Below are 25300 nucleotides of genomic sequence, written 5' to 3'. Positions count from 1 at the left end.
AGAAGAAAGAAAAAGAAAATACAATTGAGAAACTATACAACAATACATTTCTCTTTTCTTTTTAATACAAAGAAAATTTCTTTCTCACTCCTTTCTTCACAATAAGTTGTAGTCAATCAGATGAAATTCTGACTATAGACAGCCTTATTCCTTAGATTTTTTGCATACAAAAAGAGAACAATAGTCATTCAAACTGAATATTTGATTATTGACAGTTTTTATCCCTTTGTTCTTCATTTTCATTTGAAGGGAATCATAATCAACCCTTGAGAATTAGACTATAAATGGTTTAATCCCTAACTTTGTCTTGAAAGAGGAACCATAATCAACCAAGTAGAGGCACCTAGTTGTAAATGGTTTGATTCCCTCTATTTCCTTTCTCAAAAGTGGAAATAAAAGAGAGAGAAAGAGGGATACAAAGCAGAAGACATATATAGGAAGTATTCACAGTGAGGACTTTCCTTTTTCTACCTGTATTAGTGAGACTTTCCTTCCCTGCCTTCCCTTGAGCACTTCTCTTTTCTTTTCTCTTTATCTTTGCTTTTCTTAAGAATCTCTTGAGATAATTTTCCCTGAAAAATGTGTATAGCCCCCCCTTAAGGAGCTTAAATAGAGAGTGGGGTAGTTATGTAACTACCTCCTCCTCCTAGGTGAAGGACACCTGTCCCTCCCACTTAAAGAGAGGGAATTCCCATACGGGTACATTTTTATAGTTTTGATATTTTGGCTAGCAGACTAGCAAACCCACTTATTTGGGTTATTAAATTATTAAATATTATTTGGATTAAAATAGTGCCTTCAATAGCACCAAAAGGCTCTTTTCCTGTAAAAAATTCTCCTATGTCTAATTTTGACTAGAGAATCCATATCTTGTTTGATAGCTTCTCTGTTTAGATTAAAATATAGCCTAAACAGTGCCTTTTGGAAATAGCAACTCAAAAGAGATTTTTGTTAGATTTCCCTAAATCTAACCTTTCAGATGCCAATTAAAGCATTTTTTTGTTGCATATAATGGTAGAACTATTTCTACCATATTAACAAAAAACATAACAGGTACAAATTAAAAAACAAAAGCCTCAACAATAACAGGTATAAATTTAAAAACAAAAGCCCCAGACACGAATTTGCAAATTCCAACTACGAGCTTGTATACCATTAAATATTATCAACAAAATTCAAAGTGGAGAAGAAAAACATACTGAATTCCTGAGCATCTGCTTCTTCAACAACTAGATATGGTATCAGATTATCAGTTAAAGCACCAATCTGATGAAGCTTCTTACATGCTTCAAGACATGCAATTTTCTTCAGTATATCAGCTTTGCCATCAACTAACACACTTTGTATTGGACAGCTCAAAGGAAGATGCAAAGTGCAAGACTTGGATTCCTTGTCAATTACAAACCTAGGTGTTGGTCTAAAATACCTATAGAAGAAAGTTATAAAATATATGTAAGACTGCAAGGAAAAAATATATGTCACGGAAATGAAAGAATAAATTCAAACAACTTGATAGGGAAATAACAATAAGAACAGACCTATCAGATGGTAGCTGCGAACAATAATAGTAAATCAGAGCAACACTAGAACTTAGAGTCACAATTGCTCCAGTGGCCTCAACACGATAAAATTCCTCATTAGACATTTCACTTTCAAAGGGCACACAAGGAATCGATGAAAGGCTTAAGGATTCCTTTCGCATAATATCCCCGCTTGCAAGATAGTTTTTAACTCTTGAGAGTGTAGAATCGTCCCCACTACAAACAGAAAAAGAACGCAAAATACCAGATCCAGGTTATGTCAAGAAAGAAATGTTAATAATCAAATTACAAATGAAAATTGTCAGTCTGATGTGTTCACTTTGCAAGGTTCACAAATATTTGAATAGATGCAACAATCTAGTCAGAATTGGAATGGGAATGGGAATTTCGTTTTCAGTTGGAATGGGAATGGGAATCGGAATCAAAATCCTTCAGAGTCAGAATTGGAATGCTCTATTCCCCCTACCTGTTTGGTTCAGACAGGAATCATAATAAGCTAGAATGAATTCTCATTCCCAAGGGAGGGAGAGGGAATGGCCATTCTCTCAAATGGGAAATGCCGTTCCACCAAGAATGGGAATCGGAATCAGATTCTGATTCTGATTCTGCCCAACCAAATGGTTGGAATTGGGATGGACCATTCCAATTCCAATCCCAGACCCCTATTCCCGCGAACCAAATGGACCCTAAATATGTTCCAGGAAAAATACAAGATATGATGGAGGACAAATCAATGCTACTGAACACAAACATAATTCCAACATGCACAAATCAGTTTATTCTCACATATTATAAACATCTGGTACAATGGAAAATACAGTTTTGTGAGACCCAGATACGAACTGCAACTGGATCCCCTATTACCATGTTTTGCATTTTGAATAGGGAAAGCTATTATGATGTGGGAAATTGGAAAGAAATTTTGTGTATGACAGAAGATAAGAATAGTTGACAACATTGATACTAGTTATAAAAAGTTAAAAGGTAATGGAACAGAATGGGAAGGAGCAACTGCCACCTCTTGATCATTAATAGATACTCCGATCCCCGCATTCTAGCACGACCACGTGATTGTATAAAACTACAAACAGTGGCTGAAGGGTCAAATCTTATAACCAAATTGCAGTTTTGAACATCTAAGCCCTCCTCAAGAATCTGAGTTGCTACAATAATGTTCACCTGAAAGATGCCATTCCATGAATAAAGTGCCGGAAAACAGTATTTTAAGCTAAAAACATAAGTGTCCAACATGGACATGGAGCCCATGTAGAATCATTCACAGAGAGATGACCTACCTTGCCTACATGGAATGCTTCAATAATTTTTATTTGCTCAGCCCTACTTTGGCTTTGCAATCCAGAATGGTTTCCCGCCATATAAGCTGTTTTCCAACAGCACAACTGTGGTAACTGGCTAAGCAGAGACTGAAGAACAATTGCTGTAATGATTCTCTCAACAAATATTATACACCTTAAATCCTTTATCATGCTGTGTGCAAACACCATGCAAATGAGAATGCATTAACATGAAATAATATACTACTAAAACAAAACCATATAGTTGATCAGGAAAACAGATATCTAACTAGTCAGACACCTTTATAGGGTTTCTCCGAAAACAGTAAAGTGAAAAAAATAAAAATAAAAAAGTTTTAGCTAGGCAGAACAAGAGGGTGGACCTTGGCACAATGGTTGGTTTCTCCATCGCGACCTGGGTGATCAGGGTTCAGATCTTGGAAACAGCCTCTCTGTATGTGCAAGGGTAAGGGTGCATTCATCTGCCCCTCCCCAAAACCCAAACCCTGCATTGGCGGGAGCCTCGTGCACTGGGCTGCCTTTATTAGCTAGGCAGAACAAGATTGGTTATAATCATAGTTATGCCAATGATATACTCTTTCTTAAATATTTTGGGACTTCTACAACATCTTAGTGACAGGGAATAGCCCCATAGAACTTCAGCATTGGATTTAGAAGGAGTTCTGACCTCTAAATTTGCTATTAAAGAACTTGGAGAGCTTAAGTATTTTTTTGAAATCAAAGTTTCTAAGTCAAGGAATGGAATTTTTATTTCTCAGCAAAACTGTGTTCTAATTTGTTGAAAACAAAAAGGCAAGCTGGGGGACCAAACCAGTTGATACACCAATTGATCCTAATCATAAGTATCATAACAGTGAGCTAACTGAACTCCTTTCTCTCAGTGAAGCCTACATCTCCCCAAATTCCCAAGATTCCCGAGTCTGGAAACCCCACCCTGTAGGTGAGTTCTCATCCAAGTCTTTCTTCAAAGCTCTGGTTGCAGGTACCCGAGACCGCGACTTTCCTTACAAGAAGATCTGGTGCAAGTTTATACCCTCAAAAGTGAATTTCTTTGTTTGGGAGGCTTGCCTGCAGCAAGTGAACACTTGTGAGTTACTGCAGAAGAAAAATCTTGGAAGGCTTTATATCTCCCCTCACGCCTGTACCCTTTGCCTACGTGAAGGAGAGACAACAGATCATCTCTTCATACATTGCCAGATAGCAAGCAGCATCTGGAACTTCTTTCTTCATCTAGTTGGCTTCAGTTGGGTGGCTCCTAATCATCTTCAGGACCTGATTTCTCAGTGGCAAGGAAGAGGTCTGAGCAAGAGAGGTAAGACCTATTGGCTGATAATACTGCATGCTGTTCTTTGAGGAATTTGGGAGGAAAGAAACAATCGGCTGTTTGAAAATAAGTCAAAATCTAAGGATGAGATGATCAACCACATCACTCACAACTGCAACTTGTGGGCCTCTAGTTCAGAGGAGTTCACAGGAGTTAGTTTCAATGATCTCAGCAGAAACGTATATAACTTCCTGGTTTCCTCCCCTCCTACCCCACCCCCTCCCAGAGCTCCCTCAGTTAGAAGGGTAGGATTCTGGACTCTTAGCTTTGATGGAAGTGCTTATGATAACCCTGGAGCCACTGGCATAGGAGGAATTCTAAGAGATGAGAATGGGCACACCTGCTGGGCTTATAGTGGTCCGATTGGGATAGCCGACTCCACAAAGGCAGAAGTGTTAGCAGCTCTAACAGGGATTCGCCTAGTCAGCAAACTGGGCATTCAAAGCTTCTCAATTGAAGGTGACTCAGCCAACACTATAAGACGGTTGGATCAACAGGAAGCTGGACCTTGGAGACTTGGTCACTTCCTATCAGAGGCAAGGGACCTCCTGGATACGAATGTTTCTCTAACCTGGATCCCAAGGGAGCTAAATGCAATTGCAGATGGTCTAGCAAAATTAGGAGTTATTCTAGAGTCATTGTACTGTGATTCCTGTCCTCCTGTGTAGTTCTCAAGGGTCCGGGCCCCTCTTTTGTACTTGTACACCCTCTTGTGTACCTCTCCTTTCATTAATAAAATTAGTTAACTTTATTCAAAAAAATAAATGAGTATCATAACAGGATAACTTGGTGGAAAATAAAGGGAATTGTGAGTGATAAATGAATGTATACATGAACCTTAGGCACCGAATTTAGAAACTACTGATAGTGAAAGGGTGTTTAGATATTTAAAGTGACTCCTGTTATATGATCATTATTTGCTAATCAAGGACATCTCAATTTTCAAACATAAACAAATGAAATCTAGGCTGGAGATGTTGAGAATTGTTTTTGGATCAATATGGAGATGTTGACAATTTAAGGTCTACCTTTGGTTATTATAAGCTTTCTGGAGGGTTTTTTATGATACTCAAAGGAAATTTTCATTAAGGAAAAAAGAAAACAATACAAGGTGATAAGAAATCACCAAAGAAAAAAGAAAACAAAACAAGAAACAAATCATACAGCTGCCCCCACAAGAAAGCCAGACACATCCATCCCTTGCTTGACATTCAAACAAGCCCTTCATATAATAATTCAAATTACCTCCCCCACCCCAAAATACCAGTCCAAACACTTGTGCTTAAAAATCCAATTAAACCCCCCAAATCCATGATTACCATGTGCAGAAACTCACTGATGTACCATATTACTGTAGTTCCTATTGTATTGTATCTAACTGATGTATCTCTTATTTTATTATTTTCTCTTCAGCTCTGCAAGGGCCTTTCTGTAAATATTTTATCTGTTGCCCTACAAGGGCCTCTGTGTAAATATTCTAATTTCATTATCTATATAAAGGCCCCTTGGGGTAGGGTCGAAGCATCCATTTCTTCACCCCCAGAATTCTGTATTCTTCTCTGGGTTTGTTGACATGGTAGCAGAGCAGGCTGCTCTATAATTTCTGTTATTTCCCTGCTCACTCGTTGGCCAAATTAGGGGAATTGTTCTCTGGGTGTTTCGACTGGTGTTAGGGTTGTGCTCTTCAACCCTAATCCTAGTTCTCTTTGGAGGCTTCTATCTGGGAGGATACCTGACTGGTTGTGTCGCCCAGATCTGTTTTTTTTTTTTTTCTCACTCAGAAAATCTGTGGGATCTGACAAGTCTTGGAGGAGTTTTGGTCTTCCCTCCTAGGCAGAAGCAGCCTTCTTCCTCCTTCTGTGAACTGGTTCCTCCAGGGCGGCAGCAGCCTGGCTTCTTATGGTTCAGTTTTGAACAGCAGCAGACTGAGAAATCTCAACAGTCTAGCTTCTTCCTCCTTCAACAGCAGCGGTCTTGAACTTTTTTTTCTGGTTTCTTATGCTTCAGACTGAGGAACTTCAACAGACATAAGGTCTTTTCTTCAAGCTTCTCTGGAAAACATCTCATTTCAGGTTGGTGTATCTCACTATTGTCTTACTCGACTATTATCAATCCTTGGAACCCTAGTTTTGTGCTGCCCTAGGGTATTTTATTTACTCCTCGGTTATCAGTCCTTGGAACCCAAGTTTTGTGCTGTTTTAGGTTGTTTATTGGAGGATTTTGATTCCTCTATGAAGTATCCTTGCTGAAGCTGCTCTGGATTGGTGTTGTTTTGGGATCAGACTTCATTGCTATCTGTCTGCATTTCATGCTTCAGCCCTGATTATTTATTTATTTTTTTTTTTGTGAAATACTGTGTTTGGATAGGTGATTCACTGCCTAGTTAATTGCTGATTTAAGTGAACTAATTAACATTGCAAACATCAGTGCGGCTATCCTTTTCCCTGGGTTGATTTTGCTTATTTATGATGGCTGAAAAGATTGACTTCCTCCCTGTAAAATTTGATGGAACTAACTACAGTATGTGGAAGTTCCATTTCAATTTCTTTATTGATGGAAAGGGACTTGAAGGTTACTTGAATGGGATTGTATGTAAACCTGAAGAGCCAAATAGTAAAGCCTATACACAATGGAAGTTGGACAATAGAAAGTTAGTCTCCTGGATTTTGAGCTCGATTGTGCCTCACATTGGTATTCCCATGAGAAGACTGACTGCCTATGAGATGTATTCCCATTTGAAAAAGGTTTATCATCAGTCCAATATGTCACGGCAATACCAAATTGAATTTGAAATCTTTGCCTATTGCCAGGGGGACAAAAAGATACAAGAATACTATGCAAGCTTTATTGATCTCTGGGTTGAATATGAACTAGTTCATACTGAACCTTCTGATCCCGTTGAGTGTGTCAAGTATTTGTATAAGCATTTTGAAAATAGAAAGGTGAACTAGTTTCTTATGAGGCTGAGACCCAAGTATGAAATAATCAGGTCAAATATTTTGAGTAGAGGAACTCTTCCAGATTTAGACTCGGTGATGGGAGAGTTGTTGAGGGAAGAAACTAGACTCCTAACTGCTACAAACATAGAAGGGAAGGATCTTGATTCAGGGCCTGGTACTGTTTTTATTGCACGCGGGAATAAGAAATCTGGTAGAAAAGATTCTTCTAAAACCCAATGTCATGAATGTAAGGGATATGGACATATAGCTTCACATTGCAAAAAGAAGAATGTCTGCACCTATTGCAAACAACATGGACATATCATTCTAGACCGCCTAAATCGTCCACCCAAGGGTCCCACGAAGAAGAATCAGCCATGAGCTTATCAGGTGTCTGAGGGACAAGTGTCTGATGCCTCTATTGCCAAAGGAGAATCCTCTACTTCCATGAATAAGGAAGACATACGACAACTGGTATCCTCTGCTATCTCATCTACCATTTCTGTTATCGGCCTATCTGGCAAAGATTAAACTATCGGCATCGGGTATCGTATTGGACAACTCGAATACGGATATGGATACGCTTCGGAAACACATGGATACGGACAAAAAATATGAAAATGCATGGATACGCTAGGAAAATACATACAAATTCCATAAATACAATAATATCATTAAATTTAAGATCAAAATAATCACAAATAGTATATAAATGCATAAGAAATGTATATTTTAGTGACATATATGAAGAAATATATTATAATTAATACATCAGGATGCATAGATATCATATAATTTTATTTATAATGCATTAATCAAGAGTCCAAGGCACTAAACATATGCACCTATTATATTTTAATTATTATATAAATTATTTTTACTTTAATTTTTTAATTCTTTTTAATTTTTTAACATTAACAAAAAGTCAACTAAATATTAAATTCTCAAATACAAATTAAAATATTAATTAATAATTTATAAAAATCTAATCTTCAACTTAAAGTATATCAAATTTGTTAAAATTTATAATATACATATCATATAAAAATTCATAATTTTTAATTACTAAAATAATTATTCCTTTATTAATATTTTATTTATATAATTTTTCTAATATGAAAAAAAAATTTGAAATAAATGTAGATTAATGGACTTCATAAATTCAATTTAATGTTATATTCTTAAATATTTTAAAAGCAATATTTTTCTTTTTTATAAATAATAAATATGTTATTATTACTTATTAATATAAATTAAAATATTAATTAATAATTTGTAAAAATATATAACAACTTTAAGTATTAAAATTTATAAATTTTGAATATTATTCTTTCGAAATTTTAGTTAGAGTTTTTTTGGTAATAGAGATTAAAAAAATCGCATGTAGAGATAGAAGTTAATAAAGTTTATTTTATTTTATTTATTATCACAAGGATAAATGTGGATTAGTGGCTTAGAGTTGCACTTAAGGTACAAGGCTCTGAGCACGCTCTGGTGATCCGAGTTCCAATCACCATGCTTGCATTTTTTTATAGACAAGATTGTGTAGCGATTTGTAGCGGCCTGTATCGATGTGTATCAGCCGATACAATGCGATACATGCCGATACGGATCTGTACCACTACAATACATACGACTCACGGGATACGCTTTTGTTCGTAACATATCTCGTACCGCCATAAGCCGATACCGATACGATAGGCCCCGTATCGGGCGTATCATGTCAATATTTAAGTCCTTGCTATCTGGTGAGTTCTCTAGTTACTGCTCTTCTCCCTCTCAAGTTTGGATAATTGATTTTGGTGCTACAAATCATATGATTGGGGCCTACCCTAAACCCTCAAACAAACAGTTTGAGACCAACCATAAACATATTGTCACTACTAATGGTGAGAAACTTGACATCATTGGGAGTGATGATTTGTGTATCAAACTTTCCCCTCAAACTCCTTGTCCCTTGCAAAGACTTTCCTTGTTGATGAAAGTCACATTCTAACATTTTCCTTTGATGGTTGCTTGATTCAGGACCAATGCATTGGGAAGGGGTGTAGGTTGGGCCGCTTGTTTGCATTGGAGTTTGAGAAATCACAATCAGCATCATCCTCTGCTTATTTGAGCTCTTCTACATTGAGTCTTGTTTTGAGTCAACTATATCTAGGATTTGTGGCACAAACATTTGGGTCACCCAAACTCTAAAAATCTTAAATATTTGTTTGAGTCTGGCTTTATTAAAACTAAAATTCCATCTATGAAATCTTTTAATACATCTTGTGTTTCTTGTTGTTTGAGTAAGAGTCATTTTTTACCATTCACTCACCAAGCTAAACATGTGATGTATGGACTTCATTTGTTGTTTCTCGGATGGGATACAAATATCTTGTGTTGTTAGTTGATGAATGTACCAAGTACACTTGGATATACTTTCTCAAACACAAATCAAAAGTTTTTCCAACCTTCCAGTTGTTTCATACAATGGTTCGAGTTCGATTTCAAGCAAATGTGTAGACCTTACACTGAGAATGTGGCCATTCTTTCTTTCCGCCACACCATTTGGCTGAGGAGTGTCTGGACAGCATCGTTGGACTTGTATGCCATGATGTTTCTTGTTGATACATCTTGTATGCCATTCTTTCTTTCTGCAGTAGCATTTTGCTGAGGAGTGTCTGGACAACATTGTTGGACTTGTAAGGACTCTTCTACAAGAATCACATCAGTGATTTAAAACATTCTCATGCAATCAATCCTCTTCAAATTCCACTCTCTCCTAACTTTGATTTAAAGCATCTCCCCCATTCTTTCTAGACTATCTCCATAAAAGCTTTTCTTTCAAACAAGGCCAACATCTTGATAACTTGACCCCCCATGTCAACTACTTTTTCCAAATCAGTCCTTTTCTCAACTGATCTTCATGAACAAGAATTACTTCTTCCTCTTCATCCCTACCAAACCACTTGCCTACAATGACCTAGCTAATTAAATCATTGAACCATTTGACATGGTTAGTGGGGTAATGTGTTAGACATTAATGCTCTTTATTTTTTTATCCTAATTTTCATTCCATTTCGATCATTAGTGAAAATAGTTCTCATTAATCACACTTTTTTTTATATGATGAATATATAATATTATAGAATGTACCCAAAATTATCTACAAATTTCTACATTTTCTAGAATTTTATGTATTTTATCATTTAATAATAACATCATGTGCTGATCAATTTGACATGGATAGTTGAACCATTAACCCACCACTTGGATGGAAAAACCATTCTCTTTTTCGATTGATTTTAAATCATGTTTTACATTTTCATCATCAATAAAAGTAATTCTTATTTCCGCATTTATTTTTGTACATGGCAGTACCAAATGATGATTATGATAATAATCATTAACCAAAGGACCTTACTGGTTGAACCATTAACCTATTTAACCAAGAAAATGGACTATGATTAAGACATTAATTCATTTTTTCTTTGTATTTTAGCCATTTCTTTGATCAGTTATTCTTCTTAGTTTCTTGTTTTTTGGCTATGAATTCTTTTTAATTTCGTAGGCGGCGTGAATTTGGGCACTTTCAAATAATTACACTTGAGGATCTATGTGATTCTAAGAATCATTTGAGTTCGATTTTCTGATTCTTTGTCTGAACTTTTTGCATTTTAACTGTTTTTATAATTCTTAATATTATTATTATCAAAATTTATGACATCACTGGCCAACCTACTCAACCTTAATGGTCAAACCACTAACCCAAGACCCGAAAGAAAAGGTGCTTTGTTTCCAAGTCAGTTTTTAGAACATTAATTACAATGTCTAGAGTACTTTTTTAAGATTGAAGCCTAGAAGCCCAACACAACCTAGCTTGGACCGAGCTAACATTTCAGGCTTGGGGTATACAAGTTGGGCCAGGCTTAGGCCCAAGCTATGCCCCTTACAATAGGTGCTAAGCTGAGGCACAGCTTAGTCTAGCCCATATCACCCTTAACATCTTTCCATCTCTTGGGTCCAAAAAAGGCAAGATCTGGACAAGAAAATTACACATGCAGGCAAGTTCAAGATATATACTTTTATTGGGCTTATTGGTTGACATATAGCAAGCTCAAGACACAAGAACAAACAAAGTAATACTCAAATTTCTCAAATAGTGCATTTTGTTTCCCCTTTTGTAGTCTGGGAGATCTAGCGTGAGATGTGTAAAACACATGGAAGATGCTCACAACAAGCATGATTTAACAACTTTCCCCAAATATTCTAGGCCTATGGGTGAACCCCCCCCCCCCCCAAAAAAAAAAAAAAAGTCAAACTTGTTTGGTGGAGACCCCCTTTTAATCTGGCCATAAAGGTAAACATGGATGGTGTTGTAAGGGGTAATCCAGGTCCCAGCACAACCGGTGGTGAGTTTAGGGACTCTCATGGCTCTTTCAAATTCGCTTTTGTGAATTTTTTTAGCAATGGTACTAACATGATGGTTGAGATTAGGGTGATCTTGGAAGCTCTTCGGTTTTCCAAGGCCCTTGGGTTCTATCATCTTCAAGTCAAAAGTGATCCACAATTAACAATTAATTTATATTGACTAATGGAAGCAAGACTCCGTGTCATCTTTTACATTGGATGGATTGTAGGCAGAGCTTCTGAACATGGATGTTGACTTCTCTTATGTTTTATTGTTTCATGTGAGGGTAACATGGTGATTCATATGTGAATCTGTCTTGTGCTCTTACTTCTTTACATTTTAGTCGATTTAAAATGTTGGTGTTGGTGGAAATGCCAGTCGTCCAAACATAGGAAATGAAATATCTTATGAAAATATTGTAAAAATTATAGGCATGGTGGAAACATTATAATAATATACAAAAATATAAAATAATATTTTTACAAAATGATAAAAGAAGCATAGTCACACCTTTTTAAATTATTATCTTGTTCCAAATCATTAAACAAAGCTAAGAAACTAAGGTTATAGACAAAATAAAACATTGTAAAGTTGTCCTGTAAATCTTAAGATTCAAAAGTACATAATAGAATGAGTTTAAGCAAAACCTAAATTTATAGAAAACACAAATGATTCTAATAGATCAACCAAAAAATCTATTATATAAAACAAAAAATAATATTTAACTTCATGTTTGAAATGAATATCAAGCTGTCTCAAAGTGGTAATCATGTACATCGGTTGGGCAATAACATTGCTACTCCACTTATCTACAATATTGTCACCAACTAATGTAATAATAATACCATTTCTTGTACTCCACATAGTGTTGGTAGTGTTCACCGAGGAATTTGTCTATTCCAGTAAGATTTCATGTCACTACCCATGGAAATGGAAATATATCATGGAAAACTTAGGAAATTTAAGGACATTTAAAACCATGTGTTTCACAATAGGGATAGTCCACCTTGAACTACATCTTACTTCTATGTGATGATAGACTGTTCCTTCCATGTTTCAAGGTTAATTAGCACCTTGGTTCTCATTTCACATATGGGTATTGAGGTGTGTCATGGAGTGCATATTGTATCAAGGTTTTAGGGAAAGGTAGGCTAAGTCCTCCCCTATAATTGATAACTTTACATTCAACAATGGATAATAAAATTTTAAGGTGGTCACCCCTCCATTTGGAGTAAAGTTTGGAGTTAAAAAAATACTCACTTGTAAAAACTATCATCATTTCAAGTGATCTAAAGGAAGAAACTACCTCTACCCAACATACAAGACTGATACCAATAATTCCACTACAACACTCCAAATACCAAATAGATTGTTGTACTCCCTTCTAGAAAACCATAAACAATTATAAAATACTCCAACAACTATTCAAACTACTTTCATAACAAATCCATTCACCCAATATGAAGGCTAGGCAGTAGTATATATAGAAAAATTCCAAAAATCCAATCTTATCCCAAGCACTGTGGACCAAGTTTCTATACACCCTAGAATTTGATACAAATCATTCGTAAACAGATCATATCATAAATGTGATATTGGAACCCTATGATCTCAAACATGTTCCCTAGAGTTTATTTTTTCCAATTTTTAGAGAACATCTTCAAAACATATTTTCTTCTTCAATAAGAAAAACACAAACAAAAAAAAAATCCTATCCCAACCAATGGAGTGGTGTCCAAAATCCATACAATGCCTAACATAACCAGTACAGCGTATAATTGGATAAGGAGAAAAGATGAATAAAGGAGATGTGGATAGAGAGGAGAATATGAACCTGATGCTAGGAAACCTAGAAACCTTGGTAGAGATGGACGAGGAAAATGAGAGAAGAGAGATGCAAGGGACCACCTTAGATCTGGTAGAAAGGGGACCAAGAAAACAGCATGGTAATGTCATGGCTATTACTGTCTATGCTACCAAAGATGAGGAAAACATTCATGTGGGCTGGAATTTCTTTTGAGATTTGGGAGCAAGCAAAGTCTACTTACTCAGAACATTGTCACTATGCAAAAAGTTATCAACTACAAGATGCCTCTTCAATATGAAAATAGGGGGAGAGGAGTCTCTCCACATATTACTCAGATTTGACCTCCATCTAGAAGGAATTGGACCACTACCAAAGTGTGGACTGGAAATGCAATGAGGATGCTAAGGCCTACAAGTCTCTAGTTTCTTAGCAACGGGTTTTTGCCTTTATTTTGGGGCTAAATCCTATGTATGAGTCTATTAGACTTCAAATTTTGGGAAGTAAAAGGCTTCCATTAGTACAAGAAGTATATGCTCTAGTACAATCAGAAGAAAGCAGGAGGAATGTTATGAATTATTCAAAGGGGGAGCCGGTGGCTCTAGCTGTTAGGGGAGGTGCAAATACAATTACAAATAGTGGAAGTAGTGGAATTTTTTCAAGAAAAATGATTATCAAAAACGGGTGGATGACAAGGATAAGTTGTGGTGTACTCACTTCCAAAGATCCAGGCATACTACGAACACCTATTAGGAGCTTCAATTAGAATCGAACACAAATTGAGCCTAATCAAATTCAAGCCCGAACTATTCGATTAGAGCTCGATTCAATTGCAGCCTTACCTAGTTCTGATCCAAAAGAAGATATAATCAACTCATTCCATGACCATCTTGAGCTATATGGTAGATCCCTTCATCAGATGGACTCTAGAACTGCTCCCTACACCTCATTTGCATCTACAACAGGAAACTCTGCTACAGCCTTCCATGTATCCTCTCTTACTTCAGAATCTCCCTAGATTATTGACTCTGGTGCATCAAACCATATGATAGGTAAGTCCAATTTGATTCAGTCCTGTTATCTTCTCTTTGGGAGAGATAAGGTAAGACTTGTTGATGGCTCTCTCCACCATAACTGGTCAAGGGACCATTTCTCTCCCATCAAGCTTTACTCTTTCAAATGTTTTACATGTACCTAAACATCCCATAAACCTATTTCCCATTAGTAGCATTACAAATTCATTGAACTACTTAGTAACCTTCTTTCCGTCCTCTTGTGTTATACATGATTTGACTTCAGGGGTGACGATTGGTAGAGGAAGTATGGTCAACGGTCTCTGTGTTGGAGAATAAAGTTGGTTATGAAGCTACATAGTCAGGTCTTGCAGCTATAGAGTCTATGAATCAGTCCAGTATGAGTTAGGTTTATTTATGGCACAACCGTCTTGGCTATTTGTCTTTTAAGCCATTGAAATTTTTGCTTCCAGACTTGTTTAAGTTGGTGTCTATGTCAAGTAAACATTATAGAAATCCTTTTTCTTCAAAAAGTAATAAAGAGAAATTTCCTTTTCATATTATTCATTATGATGTTTGGGACCCTGTTACTTACCCGTTGAGAATGGCTATAAGTATTTTATTACCTTTATTGATAACCATTCCAAATATGTGTGGGTATATCCATTGCACTCTAGAGATGAAGTTCCAAAGGTTGTGAAAGATTTCCAATGTATGATATTTACCCTGTTTCAAACTGAAATCCAAATTTTCCAGTCTGACAATGTAAAGGAATATTTCCATTCTGATCTCAATGAGTTCTTCACCTCACATGGATCCCTTCACCATAGCTCATGTGCTAGAACACCCCAACAAAATGCGGTTGCTGAAAGAAAAAAACTGTCACCTTCTTTAAGTTGCGCGTGGGTTGTTAATTCATATGAATGTCCCTAAACATTTCTGGATGGATGTCATCTAATTTGTTGCTTATCTCATTGACAATATGCCATCCCGTGTGTTAGGATACAAGGCCCCACATCAGTTGTTGTTTCCCAAAGCCCTTGTGTTCTCCATTCCTATGTGTGTTTTTGGTTGTCATTGTTTTGTTCATGATTTCTCTCCCTCCCGTGGTAAACTTGATCCATGTGCCTTTCCGTGTGTTTTCTTGGAGTCTTCTCAAAAAGGGTATCGGTGTTATGACCCTGTTTCCCGAAAATACTATGTCTCTATGGATGTGTCCTTCTTTGAGAGTGAGCCCTTTTTTTCTATTTCTCCTAGAGAAAAGTAGGGCTCAGGAGAAACACAAGTAAGTGCATCTTCCAACTCTTCCTGATCTTCCTCCATTCCATGTTTTTAGTCGAAAGGACCAATTGAGTATAAAAGTTGTAGAGCAACCTGAAGTTATAGAACTGACATCACCGGATCCTCCGGGGGCAGATCCTTCCCTACTAGATACTATTATTCCCATTGACATGCCTGAACCCCTAATATAGACATCATTGTTGATGATCTTAACATTCCTATCACCCATTTTGTATCCTATAAGAACATCTCACATTCTTTCCGTGCTTTTCTTTCCTCCATTAACAGTATTCCTATCCCTAAGAATGTGGCAGATGCCTTGTTAGTTTCTGAATGAACAAATGCAATGAAAGAAGAAAATAATGCCCTTCACAAAAATGGTACATGGGAGTTAGTGGACCTTCGTGAGGGAAAAGAACTAGTAAGGTGTAAGTGGGTATTTACAATGAAACATAGAGTTGATGGCATAGTGGAAAGGTATAAAGCTAGGTTGGTGGCAAAGGGGTTCACACAGGTATATGGAGTCAACTATGCTAAGACATTTGCCCCAGTAGCCAAGATGAATTCCACTAGAGCCCTCATCTCCTTAGCTTCCAACTTTGACTGGGAACCTCATTAGTTGGATATTAAAAATGCTATTTTGAATGGTGATATAGAGGAAGAAGTGTATATGGTTCAACCTCCTGGTTCTGTGCTAAGGGCAGTGAGCAAAAAGTGTGCAAAACTAAAGAAATCTCTAAATGGCTTAAAAAAATCACCAAGGGCTTGGTTCAATAGGTTCCACTTAGCTGTGCAACAGATTGGTTCCAAGCAGTGTCAGTCTGATCATACAGTATTTATGAAGAGAGAAGGAAAATTTTCAGTTCTAATTGTGTATGTTGATGACATAGTTGTCACTGGAGATTAGACAAGCAAGATTGTGAGACTAAAGAAATTTTTAGCTTCTCAGTTTGAAGTAAAAGATCTAGGACCCTTGAAGTTTTTTTTTTTTTGGAGTTGAAGTTGCCCCTCAGAAAATTGTATCTTTATTTCTCAAAGGAAATACATCCTTAATCTTCTTCAAGACACAGGTAAAATGGGGGTGAAGCTGGTTGATTCTCCTATTGATCCCAATGACAAATTAGGTGACTCTGATGGAGAGACAATAAAAGATGTGAAACAATTCCAGAGACGTGTGGGAAAACTATTGTATTTGTCTATGACTAGACTAAACATTGCATATGTAGTAGGTGCCCTCAACCAATTCATGCATGCTTCCAAAAATGCCCACATAGAGGCTACAAAGAGGACCCTCAGGTATCTTAAGAAGTATACAGGAGCTGGTCTACTCTTTCAGAAGCATGGGCATCTAAAAGTGGAGGTGTATACAGATGCTGACTGGCTAGGTTTGTAAATGATAGGAAATCCGCTAGTGGATATTGCACCTTTGTGGGTGGAAATCTTGTCACATGGAGGAGTAAGAAGTAGAGTGTGGTTGCAAGAACTAGTGCAGAAGTAGAAATGTTGTACTTTTCCCTCTTTTATTTTGTCACCCTAATATAAATAGAAATGTTGGCACCGGTAGGCATCTTTTTGACTCCAAATCTTTCTCTCCTTTCCTCTATTCAGAAACGTTTCTACCAAAAAAATAGTCTCCATTGCCAAAAGTGTTGTAGAAGCGTTGTCTATCCCTAAATGGACAAATGCAATGAAGGAAGAAAGCCCCCCTAGATTCATAGCACAAGGGTGTGAGGGGGAAGTTTGCAAACTAAAAAAATCCCTATATGGTTTGGAACAATCCCTGAGGGCCTAGTATAGCACATTTCACTTGGTTCTTCAACAAATTGGATTCAAGTAGTGTCAGTCTAACCATACTCTATTTGTCATAAGTAATCAAGAGAAAGTTGTGGTCCTAATTATGTAAATGGATGACATGGTAATTACAGGGAACTAGGACTCTGAGATTCATAAGGTAAAAGAATCCCTAGTAGTGCAGTTTAAAGTTTAGGATCTGGCATAGTTACGGTATTTCCTTGGAATTGAGGTTGCTCATTCTCAAAAGGTCATCTTCATTTCTCAAATGAAATATATCCTAGATCTTTTACAAGATATAGGAATGTTCAGAGCAAAGCTAGCAAATTCACCTATTGATGAAAATCACAAACTTGGTGATTGTACTGGAGAACCTGTGACAAATGTCAAGAAGTTTTAAAGGTTGGTAGGAAGACTTCTCTACTTATCAATGACTCAACCTGATATAACATATGTCGTTGATGTTCTCAGTCAATTTATGCATGCTCCAAGAACCTCCCATTTCAAAGTGGCAGAGAGGGTCATTAGATATCTGAAGAAGTATACAGGGACTATATTGTTCAAGAAATATGGTCATATGAAAGTGAGGTTTACACAAACATAGATTGGGCTACACAGTTGATGACAAGAAGTCCACTAGTGGATACTACACCTTTGTTATGGTACCTTAGTCACTTAGAGAAGCAAAAAGCAAAGTGCAATAGCCAAATCTAGTGTTGAAGTTGAGTATAGGGCTATGGCTAATTGGTGAATTGGGCTTCTTTGTTAATGTCCAATGTCCCTTTACTGTGACAACAAGGCAGCCATTAATATTGTGGCTAACCCAATTCTTCATGACAGAACAAAGCATATTGAAGTTGACAAGCATTTTATAAGAGAAAAACTTAAGAAGGGTGAAATTTGTACTCCTTAAATCAGCTTCAAGGAATAACTAGCAGATGTCCTTACAAAAGGCCACTATTTGCGGCATAATGAGTTGTGTGACAAGGTGGGCATGATTGACATATGTGCTCCAACTTGAGGGGGAGTGTTGTAATATGTTGTGTATGTTGTCGTAGGGGTATTATTTTGGTATTTTTCTATCCTTTTTTTATTGTAAGTTTGGAAGGTACTTTTCTCTTCTTCTTTCTTCTTCTCTTCTCTTTTCTTCTATCTTTTCCTACTTTATTTTCTTTTCTTCTTTGTCAAACTAGAGTTCTTTTGGCCAGTTGGCCCTGAATAGATAGTAATCACCTCTACTTCATGGTTCCAAATACATGGACCTGAACTGGACTTCAAAAAGTCCCAAATAGAGGACAGTGGTATCATCTCTCCATTCAAGAATGAATAAACCCAGGCCCAGAGTTTGAACACCCCCCCCCCCCAACCCACCATAGAGCATTGCTATTTTTCAATTTATATGCATGTTGATTTTCCTAGGGGCCTAGGTGACTAGGCACTCCATTGTCACCTAGAATCACCTATAAACCTTGAAAACTATGTCTCAAAACTACTTTGAACAGATAATTGTTCCTAGACTTGTCAAAGAATATCCTAGAAATATTTTAACAAATCAATAGAAATTAATACTACCCATTAAATATAAGTTAGACAACTTAACTCTCCTACACATTTCAAAATGTACTTCTGAACCTTTTGGTTTCAAAATGTATGGCCAAAGAATACAATAGTTCCAATTTCACGTTATATTTTTCTGAAATCCTATTTTATCTTGAAACAAGCAACTCAAGTACCCATATTTTTTATGGAAATCTACTCAAATGAACATAATAAGGCAAATTAAGATGCAAACCTGTATTCCAAAAGTGATTCGATGAGACAGTTGACTTTATCAGTTAAAAAGCCAACATTAACGTTCTCTCTAACACTGCCACCAATGGACCATTTCAGACCTAAGCAAAGTATTTATCAATAAGAAATAAGGACAGAAAGCAATTAATTTGCATGCCAATTTATCTCTGAAACACCTATTGAGCATGTAAGGATAAAAGGCATAAAGTGATGACCAAGATATAATTTGTATATCAATAAATAAAAATGAGCACTTGAAATGGGAAAAATGAAGCGTACCAGATGGTACATATGTTGAGAACACCTGGAATACATCTTGACAAAATTTACTCACAATTCTGTCACCAACAGTATCCCTCTTAGGCCCCCAGAAAATTACTTCATTTTCAGCAGACAAGAACTCAGTAGCCTATCATGAGAGAGAGAGAGAGAGAGAGAAGATTATATGTGTAAACATAACCTTCCAAACAGGAAATATATCTAATGAGGACACAAATAAACATATACCTTTAAACCCAACCAAAGGCCAAGTTCTGCTAAACAGAACAAAAAAATTTCACACAACCTCGATATCTTCTTTGACAAAGATTCGTCTGCAGAGTCTTCTCGTAGAGATTTGACATGCTGAAAGAAGTAGATAAATGATCAATGCTCTTTACAGAAAATATAAGGTTCATCTAAAGAAACACAACTGAGTAAAACATAAAAAGGATGAATCAGTATCCAATCTATGGTAATTTTCCCAGGGATCTTTTTCAACATTTCCTTTTTTTCTTTTCTTTTTTCTTTTTTTGATAAACTGGAAACATCCCTAGTGAAAGGGCAAACCATACCCCCATTTATAAAGATAAAAATCAATACAAAAAGGAACTATTATTACCCAAAAAAGAAAAGAAATTCAAGTATAAAACATAGCTAGATGCAAAAACTATGAGATTTTAAAGTTAATATTCAATCTATCATGTTTTTTTTAATCAAAATAGCACATTTTTTTATAGATAAAATATCATATTTCCATTAAATCAGAAAGAAACTATATAATCAGTCCCTTGGGAAGGCGCGAGATGCTGCCTCTCCAAATATGAAGCACATAAAATCTTAAAACACAGAATCTAAAGCAAAATTTACATGTGTACTAAAACACAATTACAGCTCAGCCCAAAATAGTGCTTCCCGAGTTGTGCCCTATTTTGCCAAGCTATCAGCGAAGGCATTAGCTGATCTCCTCACCCACGGTACAGTAACAGTCATATTCCTTGTCAACCATTTGTATTTCTTTAGCTCATTCTTGTAACCCCACACAACGTTCTGTGGATTATTTAACCACTCCACCACTACCTTAGAGCCCCCTTCAATCAGCAACTGCTCCACACCTAGGGGTGCAAATGGGTCGGATCATGATCCGATCCGATCCAAGATCCAATCCTATTTGGTTGAATTCGGATCACCCCTGGTCGGAGCTTTGGATCGGATTCAGATCACCCCCTATCCGATCCAAGAGGATCCGATCCAATGTGTTATATATTTATAAACATAAATATATATAATACATATATATGTTATCCATATATTATTTATATTGTATTTTTATAAATTTGTTACATTATTTATTTTTTATAAAAAATATGTATATATATGATGAAAATAATTAAAAAATACTTGTATTTTTTTGTTTTTTCTTTATTCAAATTGGTATATTTCATTTTTTTCTTTTAATAATTTATTAATTTTTAAAGAAAACAAGTCAGATCAAATCAGATCCAAAGATCTGATAGGATTCGAATTCAGATCGAGTCCTATAAGATCTGATCGGATCAGATCCAACATGAACAGTGTTATATCAGATTCGAATATACCCATATTCAAATCCGATCCGATCCGTTTGCATCCCTACTCCACACCATGCCCAATTCTTTTGCAAGGAGGACCCCTTGCATAGCATCTAGCAATTCTGCCCTAACAGAATTCCCAACGCTCAATGGGCCAAAGTAGAGAAGGATAACCTCTCCAGCCTCATTTCTCAAGACACCTTCCATCCCAGAGGGCCCTGGGTTGCCCTGGCTACTCCCATCAAAATTCAGCTTTAGAAAACCTTGAGGGAGGGCCCAGTTTGTAGAGACCCTTTCCTTTGAGGATGAACAACTTGCTACTGCTAACCAGTTTCACCATAAATCATTAAAGGAAAATTGGTGAAACAGTTCCATAGTCTTTAACCACTGTATTGCCCTAATCAAAATGCAGTCTTTTAGGGCCTGGCTGCTCCTCCCCTTCTCTTGGAAGATTCTTGCATTCCTTTCTCCCAAACTGTCCATATCAAATCAGTTGTCACACACCTCCACATTCTTCTTCCTCTTTTATGGGGCCAAGAAAGAGTAAATGGGTTAAACAACATGCTTACTTCTGCTGGCATCTCCCACCTGCACCCAAACAAGGATAAAGCCAAACGCAAAGCTCTGTAGTAACACTACAAGATAAAAATAAACGGTAACAGTCCTCACCATGTGATCTGCAAAGAGTACACCAGTTAGCTGAGATACAAAGAAAGGGTCTTCTCTTTTGTAGGTTATCCATAGTGTTAATTTTCCCATTGCACACTTCCCAACATAAAGCCATAACCTTAGGGGGAACTAGCCTACACCAAACTTCTTTGAAAGGGAAAACCTATTGAGAGGGTGAGTTGCAAAGTGACTTATAAAAGGAACCACAAGAAAAAAAAAAAACCTTTTTGGATGAGGGGCCCAAATCCTCTTATCTGGCTTTGAGGGGTCCAACCAAATCATTTCAAGGAGACAAAGCAAACTGGACAAACACTGGATTTCCTCATCCCCTAACCCTCTACGGAAACCAAAATCCCAAGTCAAGGTCGATGGGTTTAAGACAGAAGGAAGGAATTTTGAAATCACCTCATTTTTATACAAAGAAACTGAGAACAAGAATGGAAAGAGGTCTTTAAGAGGAATATCCCCTGCCCAAGTGTCTTCCCAAAACCGAACAGAATTACCAGAGCGTACATCATACCTGACATAATTGATGAAGTGTGGGAGGAGTTTGTGAATTGCCTTCCATGGAGTTGCCAGATTAGCCCTCCTTGATGCACCAACATCCCATCCGTTTTCTTCACACCCATGAACACTCTTCACCACTTCATGCCAAAGCCTCTCTCGCTCCAAAGGCCACCTCCACAACCACTTCCCTAGCAGTGCTAGATTCTTTTTTACCACATTTCCTAATCCCCCCTCCTCTTTGCTTCTACCCACAATCTCCCATCTAATTAAATGATCTTTTTACCCTCTCCCGGTTCCCAAAGAAAGTCTCTCATCAATTTTTCTAATTTCTTCGCTTCCCTAGGCAGCATCCTATAAAGATAGAGAGGTAGTAGGTAGGTAGATTAGTGAGGGTAGCTCTTATCAAGGTGATCCTTCCACCCAATGAGATATAATTCTTTTTCCACAAAGCTAACATCTTCGAATTTCTCTATCACTGGAGTCTAGAACCTACTTTCCCTAGGATTTTACCCTAACAGAAGCACTAGATAGGACATAGGCCAAGAGGATACAGTACACTCAAGACAACTTGCAATAGCCTCAATCTCCTCAGTCTCCAAGTTGACCCCCGCTATGCAGCTCTTTTCTAAGTTGATTTTCAAAAGGGAGATTTCTTCAAAAGTTTTAATCAACTCCATCAGGTTTTCCACCTTCTCACTATATCCTTCATCACAGAAAATCATCAAGTCATCTGCAAACTGAAGATGGGTAGCCGGAATTTGGTTTCCACCTATTCTCCATCCCTTTATAATCTCTTCCCTATCAGCTCTAATGATAATACGACTAAGAACATCAGCTACCAATGTAAAGAGGAAAGGTGGTAGAGGATCCCCTTGTCTTAAACCCCTACCGGCTGGAAAAAAAATCCCTACCACCCCATTTACTAGGATGGAATAATGACAACTGCTAACACATCCAACCATCCAACTACACCACCTTTCCCCAAACCCACACTTCCTCAAAACCACCATTAGAAATTGCCAGTCCACCAAATCATAAGCTTTCTCAAGATCTAGCTTACAAACAAAGCCTCTTTGCTTAGATCTCTTCATCTCATCCACACATTCATCTGCAATCAAAATTTGATCAACTATTTGTCGTCCTCGAATGAAAGCCCCTTGTGCCTGACTAATGATGGAGGGGAGGGCTTCTTTAATCCTCAGAGAAGGAACCTTGGCCAGAATTTTATAAATACTTGTCACCAAGTTAATGGGTATGAAGTCTTTAGGATGTATTGCATCAGATTTATTTGGGATTAGTGCCAAAAAAGTAGCATTAATGCCTCAGCTAACTAAGCGCTTATCTGCAAACTCCTTATAGACATCACACAGATCATCTTTAATGGCATCCCAACAATCTTGGTAAAATGCTATGGTGAATCCATTTGGGCCTAGAGCTATCGATCTATCCATTAGGAACACCACATGTTTAATCTCTTCTTCCTCAAAGTTCCTTTCCAGCCACCTCTTTTTCTCTTCATCCAGTCTTGGCCAACCTATCCCTTCTGTTTCTCTCCTCTCATTCAAGGGTCTATTATAAATCAATTTAAAGTGGTCCACAAACTTCCTGGCAATCTCCTCCTGATTAGTGAACACCTCCCCTCCCATCTCTAGCTTAGGCACAAAATTCTTTATCCTCCCATTAGCCACATCATGAAAAAACTTAGTATTTCCATCACCTTCCTTAATCCACTTGTGCCCTGATTTTTGCCTCCAGCTTATTTCCTCTCTCAGAAGCACCTCTTCCAGGTCCTTTTTCAATTGTTCCCTTTCTTATCTCTCATTCTCAGGCAAACCATTTTGAGACTCTTTCTCATCCAGCTCTTCTATCCTAGAAGTTATACTCACTTTTTGTTCCTCAATTCTTCCAAATTGATCCATAATCCATTCTTTTATTTTGGATCCTAGCCTCTGCAATTTCTTGTGAAACCTTACCCATTTCCACTTTATTCCCCTCAGTTCCTCATTCCACCAAATCTTTACATTGTTCACAAAGTCCTGGTGGGTAAGCCACATGTTCTCAAACCTAAACGGTCTAGGTCCACTAATGAAATCCTCCAAACCTATTCTTATGGGACAATGATCTGAGGTTACCTTAGGCAAAGCTCTAGACACCAGGTTTTCCCAATAGCTTTCCCATGCTAAGTTAAAGATAAACCTATCCAACTTTGACCATAAAGGGGTTTCCTATAGACTAGACCATGTGAATCTAGCTTGTAAAAGTGGACTTTTCGTCAACTCATAATCCGCAATAAAGCTATTAAACCTCCGCATACTAGTTGTGATGGATTGTTGGGGGTTACTAGCTTCTTTAGAAAACCTTATGAGTCATGACATTGAAGTCCCCTTCCAAACACCATGGGCATTCCCACAAACCCTGAATTGCATATAACTCATCCCACATATCATTTCTTTCCCTGTAGTTATTAGGACCATGGATGTTAGTTAAAACCCAAGTGAAACCATCCGCCACATTCTTGAATTTGATGGACATTGAAAACCAGCCTATCAACTCCTCCACTGCTTCTACTACATCATCTTTCCAAAGTGTGACAATCCCCCCTAAGGCTCCCCAAGATGGGGTAGAACTCCAACTTACTCCTCTATACCTCCATACACTTCCCACCCATCTTCCATCCAATTCTAGAAATTTTGTTTCTTGCAAAAGCACAATGTCAGGCTTTTCCCTTCTCAGTAGATCCTTAATTACCCTCCTTTTGCTTGCACTCCCCAAACCTCTCACGTTCGAGCTTATTATTCTCATAGTCACCGATCTTAGAATACCCCTTCCTCCTGTCTCCTCTACCACTAAACTCTAAATCCCCTTCAATATCAAAAGTTAACCTTTCAAGCTTAGATCTTTTCTTCTTTTTCTTACTCTTTTTTTTCCTCATTTTTCTCAGTAATCATTTTCACCTCTCCTTCTCTGCCAGCCCTTGCACCCATTTGATCCCTCTCATCGGTGGGATCCATAGTTAAAGGCTGGAAACCTCCTGTATCAGCATCAGCCCCTCCCTTAGCATCATCCCCCACCACTTCACAGTGATTGTTCCCATAACCTTCC

General features: G+C 37.3%; 1 protein-coding gene across 10 annotated transcripts in view; it reads right to left on the bottom strand.

The window, feature by feature from the left end:
* The window catches only part of DCL2 (dicer-like 2), a 110643-nt gene that overhangs the window by 63477 nt on the left and 21866 nt on the right, over positions 1 to 25300 (bottom strand). For 6 of the 10 annotated variants that reach the window (XM_088886607.1, XM_088886608.1, XM_088886606.1 and 3 more), the window contains 7 exons: positions 19701 to 19817; positions 19473 to 19602; positions 19195 to 19294; positions 2837 to 3029; positions 2560 to 2720; positions 1539 to 1757; positions 1200 to 1426 (listed from right to left, as the gene is read on the bottom strand). In XM_088886607.1, the coding sequence (XP_088742733.1) occupies positions 1200 to 1426; positions 1539 to 1757; positions 2560 to 2720; positions 2837 to 3029; positions 19195 to 19294; positions 19473 to 19602; positions 19701 to 19817 (1147 nt within the window). The remainder of the gene's footprint in view (positions 1 to 1199; positions 1427 to 1538; positions 1758 to 2559; positions 2721 to 2836; positions 3030 to 19194; positions 19295 to 19472; positions 19603 to 19700; positions 19818 to 25300) is intronic. The other 4 variants (XM_088886609.1, XM_088886610.1, XM_088886611.1 and 1 more) reach the window with 2 other exon arrangements.

Source organism: Nelumbo nucifera, chromosome 4 (genome assembly GCF_055504915.1).
Source record: "Nelumbo nucifera cultivar China Antique chromosome 4, China Antique-T2T, whole genome shotgun sequence".
NCBI lineage: Eukaryota > Viridiplantae > Streptophyta > Magnoliopsida > Proteales > Nelumbonaceae > Nelumbo > Nelumbo nucifera.
The sequence above is the reverse complement of the archived record's forward strand: the minus strand, read 5'-3'. Positions and strand labels throughout refer to the sequence as shown.